Genomic DNA, 13,336 nt, shown 5'->3' on the forward strand with positions numbered 1-13,336 from the left:
CCATTTTTTTTATAAAACCAAAAAGTGATAAATGATTACTAGCCGTCCGATCTGGGCAAGGTTTAACCTTTCTAATGGTAATCCTGGCCCCTGAGCTTGAAGACTATAAAGAAAATGAAAAACCTCAGATAAGGATCACTTACAAAGAAATTAGCAGGAAGAATATGACACGTGGCAGTGTTAGGTGTTACAAACACGCAAGACAGGAATTCTTAAGTTTTCCCTTCGTGCAGTATTGTCGTCAGCTAGGACGTACTATCATCCCTAAGTTCAGAAGAATATCTTCGTGTCTGCAACACACCACACGCTTCTGAGGACATTGGACGGGTGGATTACTAAGGAAGACGTTCATCCTTTCATCTCAACCGTACATTTTGATTTTGATCCTCAAACGTCATTTGGCGTTAGAAAAGAGCAAAAAAATATTCCCAAAAGCTTTATTTAACTACTTAAGGCCAGTGAAATGATGACACGTGTCTATCAGGTTCGGCAAATCTATAGGCTTGTTTCCGAACCTAGGAACTTCTAAGCTATCCAAAAAGGGACGCAGCTTCGGGTCCTACGTGGGTCCCACAATCACGCCTCCTGGCTGGTTCTGTACAGCCTATCACGTTGAAGTTTACACTTGACCGAAACTATCGGTACCTGGGCAGAAATTCTTTCCCACATTTTTATCTAAATACCTTCAATTATTCTCTTAATTACAAGACTACCCTTATTAATGTAGCCCATATTGAATTATTAATAACTTAAGTTCAAAGTCAATGATAAGCAACCACGTTTAAAACACGTTGAGTCGACCTGAAACTCAGCTGAGTTGGATTGAACTTCAATTGATTCGGTACGGTCTAAGTCAGATTGCAAACTCGAAGGAGCTATGTTTTATGTCTTGTATTTCTAAAAGATATAAAATATTTATTATAAAATAATAGAGGGTAAGTAAAATTGATATTTCATCGGGACCCTGCACATGTCTTGAGCAGGACAATGACTATGAGAGTAGAGAAGTGATTGACAAAGGCAAGTGGTACTCATAGCAGGCCAATAATCCAAACGTGTACGGTTGGAGGACAGGATAAGAATAGACCTCTGCCCTGATAACAGGGCATACTACAACAAGTGTGTACAGACATATCTCGGTTTGTGCATATCTGACTTCGAAATCCCAAGATATTAAGAGCAAAAGGGGAATAATCCTAATTTGGATAAAAACCCTTCGATCATGGGATCCCCCGTAACCAAATCTCAAATTTGAAAGGATCAAAGAGGAAACTCATTTCTCTAAGAAATCCTATATAAAGAATGGAGGAACAAGAGAGAAGGATCTTTTGACTCCTTCTTGACTCGAGCTAGAATCCAAATAATCTCTTCTTCTGCAATTCTAACTTGATCGTCAGAGGATTATTGGTAGGTATCATACTGATGTCATCACAAAGGAGTAAGAAGCATCTTGGCGAAGTAGCAGAACTGAATAACCTGAGGTAAACTTGGATTTTCTTCTATAGAATATATATTATGTTAGTTGGATTTTTCCAAGGGTGTGAGTGAACTTAGTCGAATAGAGTTTTGGATTTTTAAAAAAATAGAATAATAACAAGTCTATAATTTCTCTTGACTCACTATGTAGGAAGTTGGAAACCTCTTCTACATGACTCGTGAGTGAACTTAGTCGAGTAGAGTTTTGGATTTTAAAAACATATAATAATAACAATTCTATAATTTCTCTTGACTCACGAGGAAGGAACTTGGAAAACTCTTCTACATGACAAGTACTATTTTAATTTCTCAGCAAATTGATTTCTTGGAGAATCAGGACGCACAATCTAATGGGACCCAAAAATATATCTACCATACAAAAACGTTTCCAATTATGTTATTATAATTATTTTGATATAGATAATATCTTGATGGGCCCTTGAATGATGATCTCATTGTGATGTGGATTGGAATAATTAGGGATGTTATCAAATTAGGAAAAGTTCCTAAGCAAATAGAAAAAGAATACCCTACATTATTGAGGAGTTTTAAATTAAAGAAAGTATTTGTGATTTAAACATTAAAACAAAATCTATATTTGGTAAAAATAAGGGTAAATTTAGTTAATCTTAGAATTTGTTGCCAGGCTAGGGTTTTGGGGGTTTAGTATATAACCCAATTTGATTATATGGTTGTTACACCTATAAAGAGAGAGATGTAAGTTTTCTAATTACATGAGTTCTTTCGAGAAAAAAATTAGATTGTTATTGAGGATTTAACATTTACTCATGATTTGTTCGTTTTTCATCTTATGAATTTTTTTTTATTTAAAACTTTGATTAATAAATAATTTAACATCATTTTAATATAAAGTTAGTAGAAAATTCGGATTCTTGACAATGGGAATACCTTAATAATTCATTAAGAATGTAACAATCAATCAAAGCAGCAAAAGTAAGTCTTATGATTATAAATAAAAAGAGGAGAAAGAATAAAATTAATTGATTTTTTTATTTTTGTTTTGATAACCTGGTTTTCTTGTGGATGGGGGGACCGGGCCTGTATATGGTCTTTGCCCAATCCATAAACCATGGTCTTGTCCAAGGACTAGTCGGAGGCACGGCAACACCCGCACATCATGTGCACCAAATAAGTGAGGGTGCGCCGTCGCATGGCTCCCCTAAGGAATTAATGTTCATATTGGATATTGAACTCACAACCTATGAGCATTAACTACTTATCGATAAAAAAAAAACAAACAAACTTATTGATTAGATGGTTGTCCAAAGCATGAGTTCGATTCACCATCCTAAAGATGATAATCACCTTAATTGTTCAATGAGTTGAAATTGTTAGAAGGATTGCATGTCTCCGAGGGATTTGGGCGAGATATGGTGCTCTAAGAGGCATTATAGAAAAAAAGATTGATGAGATTGTACTCTAGAACATTGAAAAAAAAAAACGAGATCGGACGAATGGACCAAGGAAAGAGATTGTATATCTGACTTTCTCTGAATGAGATTTGAGCACTGAATATTGAAGAATCGTGATAATTTGATGCTTTTTGTATGCTCCCTTCATAGAATTGTAGATCCTTTGCTTTGAGATACACAATGACATATATTTATGATTTTGTACAGTTCTATCAAAGGATGGTACAAAGAGCGTACAAAAAAAGAGCACCAAATTATACTAGATCATAGAAGGAAAGGAAATTTATAGTGATTAGGGAACCAAACAACTAGCACTCTTTCATGTGTCCCACAAGGCAGAACCATTGTTGGCTACTTATTGGAATGAAATACCTCCTATTATGAAAATTAATGGTAATTGTAGGGAAATAATTTATTCTCTCAATGATTGTAATTCGACGGTATAACGATAAGCATAATTTAGAATATATATAGAAGTAGTTTTCATAATAGATAACTTAAATTTTGGTCTTCCTACTTCATTTTTTGAAAAAAAAAAACCTTTGTTGTGTGGATTCTCCGCCAATTAAGCTTGGGTAATTTCTGTCAAGTAAAATAAGGTGATCTAATGGTTATGAGATCCAAATTAAAGAGCTTCAAATTTTCAAACTTGAATTTTTGGTCTTCTCTTTGGGGACCTACACCCCAAAATCAATCTGATAATGGTAACTTTTTGATCATTTTTCAACAATATTGACTAGGCGCACAAATAAGAATACTTCTTAACTTACAACATAAAATAATTGAATCCAACATTCAGAAATCAGTAATCAGGTTGCTTTTGGTTTGTTGGTTCACCAAGGTACTCTTAAAAAATCTTGAAGGGACTTCTTGTTTTCAAGTGGCTTGGCATAACATAGTTGATAACTAGAGTTTGCTCGTGTGTACGACAAAGGCATCAAGTGTTAAAGAGATAAAAAAGAAAGATACTAAAGTTAGAGGGGTATCATTTAAAAAGGGATAAAAGAGAAAAGTAAGTAAAATTGGATGGATATTGTTTAAAAGAATTCTGATAATATGACTCGTCAGGTGGCATACTCAATCGACTCCCTGATGTGGACAAATTCGAGAATAGTAGAACTATATGCATCGGGATACACCACTCCTTGGGATACACTTTTTCTGGGGTAGTGCAATTGTGTATCTTGAGACATTCAAATTTATGGTTACCTAACTTGTCACGTCAAGGAGTCGATTAAGTATGTCACCTGGCGAGTCATATTATCACAACTCTACTTAAAAAAGGTGGGAGAGAGAAAAGATAATAAAGTAGGGTAAGGTGGATTTTATTCTAGTGTAGCTGGAGTGGGTCATTAATACCACATAATTATAGTTGGAATGGAATTCACCGTTGTGTTTTATTATATAAATAGATGAAATAAGTGTGTTTCAGTTGGATCATGTGGATCTAATGAGCGACCATGATACATATGATTGAGTACATGGCCTAATTAGAATGTGCCATCTATCCATATATAGAAGAAGAGTCGAATTAGTGAACTCTATTATGCCACATACATGTGGCAGAGCAAAATTCTTAAAATCAGACCGATTTGACTTGTCCTTGTAATCGCAGGACCATTAGTAAACAAGATGAGATGGAACACAAATATTGAAAATCATGATCCAAATTCGAACCAAACCTAGAACAAGAATGACCACAACTTGACCAATTAAGGCTAGATCGGGGTCAAAAGTTGGGCTAGAGAGAAAATAGGTCGATTTTTAGGGTTGGATTAGGCCTTAGTTTGATCCATTCTGAATACAAAACTCTTTATAAACCCTTAGCATCACAACATATGAAACAAGAGCTGAATCACACTTTTAAAATTTATTTATGGGCTTGTGTTCAGATGCAATTGAAAATTAAAAGTAGTAGTTTACACTATTAGTTATACAATACAAGGTTAGGTTAGGTTAGTCGTCCTTGGATGAGTAAGATAAACTTAATAAACAAACACTAGTTGTTGTAATCAGCAGTCATGGTCACGAGTCATGTCTCTCCATAATAACGGTCGGGCCCCTAAAAGAGACTAAAAAGTAAGCTATTTTCATTATCTAATCCTTAATGCTTGGAATTCCTCAACAACTTTGAACTTTTAAGCACAAGGGACGTTACTTTCATTCTGACGCTGTTTTTAAGAATAAAAAAAAAAAAAAAACGGTTATGGAATTATATTTATCTTTCTTGTAAATTACATCCAACTCAAGGGCATGGTGGTTATTCATCAAATTGATGTGTATCAGACAAACATTTTATAGGAAAAAAAAAAAACCCAAAAAATAAAATAAAATCAAGTTCATGAACATTTTTGTATATATATAAAATGACTGAGTCAATAATTTTGAAAAATTACATAATTATTTTGGTAATATTTTCCTTTATTGCGACCGCATGTTTGTAGATAAGACCGGAGCAAAAACTAATTACTTATGAAGTAGACAGGCTGCATATCGTGCACAAATTGGTTTAATTAGATCGTTTTAACCATTCAAATGTGAAACAAAGACAACTAAAGCATACCTCCAATTTATTTTAATTTTATTGTATAGCTTGGATGTTGATGATGATTTTGATAGTTTGAAATGAATGGCACCAGTGGACCAACCCTTTAGCCTTTGAATGTGTCTAAATGTGTTAGGATTTGGTGTGTTTTGTTGGGCATGGTTTTAAAAATCCTTTGAAATTGAGATAATTCGTTTAAGTCATTTATGTATCATTCACGAACAAGACCAATATATCCCATTTTCAACATTTTCTACTGTTTTTTTTTTTCTTTTTTCTAAGATATTTGTAAGGTATATTATTAATTTATTTTTATTTTTTTGTTTTGCAGATCTACACAATTTACCTTCATTTTGTTAGAAATAATCCAAATTATCTCAATATTATTCATGAAAGATTCAAGACACTTTTCCAAAATTTGAAGTCATGATACATGTGATCCACCCATTAGATATCCTAAGGACTCTTTTAGGATATTTTCAAAAGGAGTAGAAATCAAATCAAATCGATCACCCAATCACTTAGATGCCTCATTCATTCTTCTAATCTTTCTTTGGTAATTCATTATTTCCATTAGAGAAAGTCTCTTTGGTTGCATTAGAAAAAAATATTCTCTTTCGATTCATTGTTTCTTTTACTTTTTTTTTTTTTTTGAGGGCCCTTTTTGTGATAAGGATAGAGTTCCAAAAATATGGTTGAGAACTAAACGAGTCGACTCAAAACTTGTTTACTCAACTTCATACAATTTTGTGTAGAATCCATAGCACATATTTTGTTGCTATTTAATGAGTTGATACAAAATTTGACCGAGTTAATTGTAACCTAAGAATTGAGTGGATACACAAGTGAAGGAGGTGAGGTTTCCACATTTTTCTGAGGGCATTTCCCCTTAAAAGACTTTAGGAACCTAGATTTGCTTGATCGAAAGATCGATCTCTGGCTCAAACTCCCCATATACTTGAGTCGTCTCAAAAGTGTGTGGGTATCTTATTTAGGAAACAAAATCTTTAGAGACCTAAATTAAATCTAAGTAAATGTGTGTGATCCATCTGACTGGTATTTAAGGGTTCTCAATGCAAGACTTACGTTCGCCTTGCACTTTGACATAATTTTAACCTATACATGTATTTACACTAAGTGAAGGCTCAAGTCCAAAAGACGCTACTTTTAAAATAGTGAGGATCTGCTTGATTCAAATAAATGATCTCTCAAAAGATTTAAAAGAATGTTAGTTTGGGTTTTTGTTCTCATGTTGTTTGGTAGACTTAAACACACAACCTTTGTAGAAACAAAAGCTTCTATAAAAACTTTAGTTTTGGTGGATAACTTCGAAAAAATAAAATAAAGTAAAAATCATACTAAGTATAAAAACCTTGCTCTTTGTTTTCTCCCTAATGTTTAGTCCCACATTGGCTTCTCTCAATGGGTAACAGAAAATTTATGAGTAACAGCTCATGCCGAAGAACCATAAATTTAATCAAATCCAATGAAACAGAAAATTTTACAATGAAGGAGCCAGCCCAAATGTTCCCTTCAACATCGCATCCATGGCTAAATTTGATCGTTTTCTTGATAAAAAGACCATCCAATCAGTATAACTTAAAATGCGGTCATAGATTATTCAGAGCTTTGATAACAAATTCAGGAGAGACTCATACCAAAATGTAGGAATAAAGCAACGGTGACATACAGGTTGACAGTGGGGCATGAAATGGTAACTCTGTATTGAGATAGTTCGCTCCTTATTTTCTCCTATATGTCAGGACCATCACAGAGTCATTTCTATTGGAATTATTTTCAAGAATTGGTACTGCAAACTGTATCCAAATGTCGACTAGGCTATTCAGTGTTGCTTTGGGACACAATGTCTGACCACAGCACAAGACCTCAACCTGCAACAAATGATCAGAGAAGAAACAACAATGAAGAAGATTTGCAGTCTCATCAGGGTTGATAGAAGTTCCCTGACTCTTGATAGTGAAAACCAGTGGTCGAATAAAAAAAGTCATAAAGACCAGATGCGAGAATTAGCAAATTTTCACAATTGTTTCCACTTAACAGAGCCGTCTTAGGACTATGTAGCTTGGTTTTAAATCTCGTCCAAGTCCGAGACCGAGACGACTCATCCGATCTGTCTCGGTATCATCTACCAACGAGATGGATTGACAAGTCGTTTCAAACCTGATGTGTTTCTCAAAAGTCAGTCCATTGTGTCATTGTTGAATGGGATGACTCAAATAAATCGGATGACTCGGTCTCGTTCATGGATGAGATGTCAAAACAGGTTTTAAAACCATGCTATGTAGGCAACCTAAAAAGAGTTTATTATTATTTAGGTCAGTTATCATTATCCAACCATCCTTACAATCCTTACCTCAGATTCATGTCTGAGATTTAGCCTATGTGCTACATATCTGTTGATGCAAGACACTGGTACATTTCCGTCCCTGCAAATAAACACATGTTACTTGTTCTAGTTTTAAGAACATATCAATTGAGTCATAAAGATCAATAAGCCGAAAATAAGAGGTTTTGACAAGAAAGTTTATGGAGCCCAAAAAAGAATTAACTTTCTTTGATGAAAAAATGGCGAATAGAAATCAAATTTTATAGCTCTAATTTTAGTTGATTCTAGCAAAATGTGTATCTTCATAATATAGAGGGGAAGCATAAGCTATGTTCCGATCTAGTAACGAAGCCCATCTCTCTGAACATATATACATTTAGATATACACGACAAACATGATTCTAACTTACTTGATTCTGATATAACACTTTGATATTTGGGGGTAAGGATCTCCTTTCCTGCAAAGAGTATAGATGAATGTTTACTAAGCGTCACTTGGAAGAAATATGTAAGCGTCACATATTATTTAAAGATACATAAAATATTTCCCATACTTATCTTCATTGCAGGCCAGCAGAGTAAACCAAACAGGATATAATCTTTTTATATCTTTGTAGGGAACCCCATTTGAAGTTGAAGCAGAAACACAAGGTTCAGTCAAGTCAATGACCTCGACAGCACCATCTGAATTTAGTTTTGGTCTTTCACCGGGTACAAAACTATTTTCAATATTTGCATTATTGTTTCTTTGATCAGATATTGGCTCACGAGCTCTTCCCTTCAGCCTTTTAATATTCTCCGTCTTCAAGCTATCATTGTTTTCGGATTTGTATGCGGGAAGGCACACCGTCACGCTTAAGTTGTTTGTTCTGTTTGCGGTTTCTGCAAGAACAGTCAAACTCTCCCAATCGGAACCTTTATCTTTTTCATATAAAGAAGTCTCTCGATGTGTTGGAGGTCTAACAATTTGAGATGGTTCTTCATCACCTGAAATCCACTGAGAAATGCATACAAATCAGATACAGTGATGGAATTACTTCATATATTTCAAAAAGAATACAATATCTTTATGAAAGAATGATACCTGTTTCTTAGAAACCAAAGAAATCTTATTTGACTGGTCTAGTGAGGAACTCTGACCAAGATGATAATTTTCTTCCATGACATCTTGGGTGCCTGACTTCCAGGGCATGGCTTTTTCTCTTCTTTTACTTGGTTTCATTACTGTCAGTTTAGCACTGATAGCAATTGATGAAAGTGATCTTTCTTTCTTCTTGGTGAAGGTCCTGAGGGTGCGCTTACTTTCCCGTTCTTTTGACTTCTTCAATGAAAACACTTTCATTCTAAGTTCTTGCAAGTTATTATCAGGTCTACGAAAAAACCGAGTACTTATCAGTCAACTTCATTTGAAAGACCCTCTGATAATAAAACGAGATGTTCAATGTAAATGAAAGCAGATGATTACTGATGCCACATTTACAAATCTACAAATGATACCATTCTCGACGAGACAAAAACAAGCCTTTATAATGAAACTATATATATAAGAAGTATTAAAACTCAACATAGTTTGAAATGGCCATTGTCTGACAAAGTCATAGTGATGAAGCAATCGATCCAAGCTTTAAACAAGAACTGGCCTGAATCTGCTTACGAGAAATCCTTACATAACAATCATTTGTAGATTTAGATCAACAATCAACAAAAAAGTAAAGAACATTCAATTGGTTAAGTCCCTTACCCAGTCCCCGATATTGAATTCCCTTTTGGGTTTGCCCTTTCTTATTAAAGTTTTCACTCATCAAAGAAAAAAAAAAAATTCATTCAGTTCACATGAAGAGAAGGATAAAAAAATTAGTGCGAACCTAAGTAACCAAGACAGAGGCTCATGTGTATCTAATGCTGATATGAAGTGTCAGACACGCTGAGCTTTACAAACCCAATAACAGGGCACATATGTAGATTTAATTCCCTTTGTTGAGAAAGATATATTTGTAAAATATTTTAGTTTGGGCCTGGTATACAACATAGGAAGAAAATATTTAGATAAGATGATAGGCATTAAAATCATAATGAAAAATATGTCAATGATAGCCGAAAACAAAATATTTAGACAAATTGTGGTTTCTTTGAAAAGTGCACTGGCATGAGTCCAATGTGAGTACAAGATAGGTGTCTAACATGGAAAATTCTAAAAAATGGAGTGTCTTTGTTACATAGGTTTAAGAGGCAGAGAGAGAAACAGAGTTCAATTATCTCAAGTCTCAAGAAATTTTTCTTTAAACACTTCATCACATGGTTGTAAATTTATATAATATCCATATAGGATAATAATTAATAATAGTAATAACTTAAACAAGAATATATGACTGGTATGTGTAATAGTCATGCCTAACTCTTAACTTTCCTTATAGTACAATGGAGCACAGCCCTTCCTAGTGACTCATCAAAATGATTCACTAGTGGATCTTTACTCTTAAAATATAGAATGGAAATCGTAGTTAACGCCATTTCCTCTCTCAAAAAATAAAAATCCATCACAATGTAATTCTTTCTTAGCGCTTCAATCCATTTTCAGTTACACTTGTCAAGAATAGTTTCAACTTCTCACTTGTGATTAGGAAAGTCTGGCTCTTGATTTTCCTTCTATTCGATATAGAACTTCACCAAAGAAGATGCATAGGAGGCAAAAGTACAATATAAGGAAATTGGAGTCACCTTAGTTTCTCTTCAGGATAGTAACCTAAGTAGACATTACACATAGGACAGCGATTTGCCTCATCATCTTGAAACTTTTGATGTATACACTCCTTGCAAACTACAAATAAAACCCACGGAAATTATATCAATGTGTAATACTAACTACGTATCGATGCATAAAGAAATCCCAATTTCATAAAGATATGAAAATAGATGCCTATATGGACCAACAAATAGTGGAATAGTAAAATGAGATTCATGTTCCTAAACCCAACATTTGGGATAAGGTGACAAATGATAATGTGTTGCATAGGTTGTTTAGTTTGAGTTGTTAAGAGTCATTGCCGACTCCCATGATGTTACTCTTTATCTCATGTTGGATATTTTGTGGGCCACTCCCATATTGATTAGACTTAGAATCTCTATAGTATTTTTTTTTTTTTTTTAAAGTTTAAGGTAAACTAAGTAGTCATTTTACCTAGATGTCAATTAGGCTAAAATTTGTTCTAGGGTTAAATACATTGAGCTTAGCCTAATTATGTCTAAAGATTTGTTTTTAATTAGGTTTTACAGATTAAGATTAAACTAAGGGTCATTTAGTAACTTTAGTTTTATTAGGATCTAAGTTGGGATTTTTCTGTAAATAGATGTAAACTCTGTACTTTATAGCATCCAATAAAAGACTTACCGAGGTGTTTCGTAAAGAGAAGAGAGATTAGTAGGGACGTGGGGTATGTCTAAAGGTGAATTTGTTTTATTACATTAAGTTTTGTTTAGTCGAAAATCTCCTTTACATTAAGTTTTTCTCTTTCTTAGTGTGGTTTTCTCTTTCTTGATAATACTTGTGCTCTTGTGGGTTTCCATTGCACCAAACTCAACACAAATTGTTTTCTAATTTAATTATAAAATTACACATAATTCTTCTCTCAAGTGAAAAAGTACTTGTAACCATCCTTGAGGATTCCTCATGTTTTCGGATTGAGTCATGCTGGAGTGACCTCAAGATTGGACTTCATATCGCACATCTTGACGTGAAAGTGGATAGGAACCATATATGCTTTTTCACTCGTATCTCAACGAAAAGCATCTATGATTCCCATACACTTTCACTTCAGGGTGTGCGATGTGAAGTCCAATCTTGAGGTCACTTCAGCATTATTATTTCAGACTTGTGGGTTTTGTTTTAATAGGAAAATTTACGTTCCATGTTTTTATTTGGTTATTGTTAGTGACCTTTGATACTATCATGCCTTTTGTAAGTGAACAAAGACTATTGCCATTCCTCATACAAAATTGAAATAAAAAGGAAACAGAGCAGAAGATTCTGTCCAACGCAAGTTAAATCTTAAATTATCCATGATGGAAACAAATATCAGTAATTTAATCTATCTCAAATTTATGAATTAGGAAAAAAAAAAAAAACAGAGCTAGAAGCTTACATGTATGAAGACAAATACAAATTGTTGTAGCCTCCCTTAGGAGATTGAAACAAAGAGGGCAGGTCAAGCAGTCCTCAAGCACCCCCTTTTTAACTTTTACATAATCATTTATCATCATATGTTCCACCATGAATTAGTCTCTATGTTTCACACAAGTAATCTCAGATAATTACCATTAAAATGATAAAAAAAAACCATGGAAAATCTGCAACCACCAAAAACAACCACATTTACTATTAGGGTTTCACATATTTCCTTCATCATCTTCTACAAACCAAGAAAATTATACCAATTCAGCCAAAAGCAGACAGTAATTTTAATTTCTTCAAAATATGATTCAATATGTTATTGGATTTCAAGATGATAATGTGAATTATAAAATTTTATAATTATAAGAAAGTTATTAAGGTACAGGACCTTTTAGTGGAAACTAATTTTTCGCCGAATGTTTCCTTACCCAAGATATAGCAGTTCAGATGCCATTGAACAAGTATAAATGTCAAAATCAATTATATTACCTGATCTTTATGTTTGTTTTAATGGAAATCTGAACTAAAATAGAACCAAACATTGAAATTTCTACCAAACTATGTTATAACTTAGGGTTTTTAGTAGCGGAACATCGGTAAATCCGCATGGATAAAACATCGGTAAATCCGCATGGCGCATGCAAATGCGATTTAGACCCGCTATTTCGATCAGATTCATGAAGATTAAAATCAATCTAACTAGATTTCAATTACCATATAATCCCGTTTACAATAATCGGCCGATATACCTGACAACATGCATGCATGGTATTAAAAAAAATCCAAAATCAAGAAACCTTGATCCACTATAAAATATGCAATTTGGGTGATTCTAAAATTTGATCATTAAAATTCTTCCTAGACTACGGTTTTGATCGATCGATCGATCGATTACGATTAATGATTGTATCCGGCACAAACCACTGGATTAATTTGATCTATGGTTCTATACAATAAGAATCAAACATTGTGAAACAAATCTCTCCTCACAGATTGTAAAGTTTGATAAAACCAACTTAACATGATGAACAAAGCATTTTTTGAAATCAACACAGCTCCATTAATAGAAGAATAAAACCTTCAAAGACAAGATCAAGAAGCCATCAAGCTGAAATCTAAAATTTCTGACGTACAAATAAGAACTATAAAATCAAACTCTAATGAAGAAATCTTCAGAGAAAAAAAAAAAATATAAAGAAATCATCTTTAAGGAGAAGTCTCAACTTAGCTTAAAAACTCTGATCAGCGAAGATTTCACGTTCATGCAAGTAAGAACAGAGAGAGAGAGAGTCACATTATATGAGAGGATCCATGCGTCGAACAAAAGAGACGAGTTTTGCTGTTTTTTTTTTTGTGTGGTTCTGTTT

General features: G+C 33.8%; 1 protein-coding gene across 1 annotated transcript; it reads right to left on the minus strand.

Moving 5' to 3' along the window:
• Positions 1-6,953: 6,953 nt before the first annotated feature.
• Positions 6,954-13,336, minus strand: LOC147397679 (E3 ubiquitin protein ligase DRIP2-like). Its single transcript, XM_086449547.1, has 8 exons — positions 13,194-13,336; positions 11,941-12,145; positions 10,520-10,619; positions 8,886-9,171; positions 8,356-8,798; positions 8,212-8,259; positions 7,829-7,901; positions 6,954-7,346 (listed from the first exon to the last, which is right to left on the minus strand). The coding sequence occupies exons 2-8, from the start codon at positions 12,068-12,070 to the stop codon at positions 7,197-7,199; spliced, it is 1,230 nt and encodes a 409-aa protein (XP_086305673.1). The 5' UTR covers positions 12,071-12,145; positions 13,194-13,336; the 3' UTR covers positions 6,954-7,196.

This window comes from Akebia trifoliata, chromosome 8, assembly GCF_017979445.1.
Source record: "Akebia trifoliata isolate Shusen 1 chromosome 8, ASM1797944v1, whole genome shotgun sequence".
NCBI lineage: Eukaryota > Viridiplantae > Streptophyta > Magnoliopsida > Ranunculales > Lardizabalaceae > Akebia > Akebia trifoliata.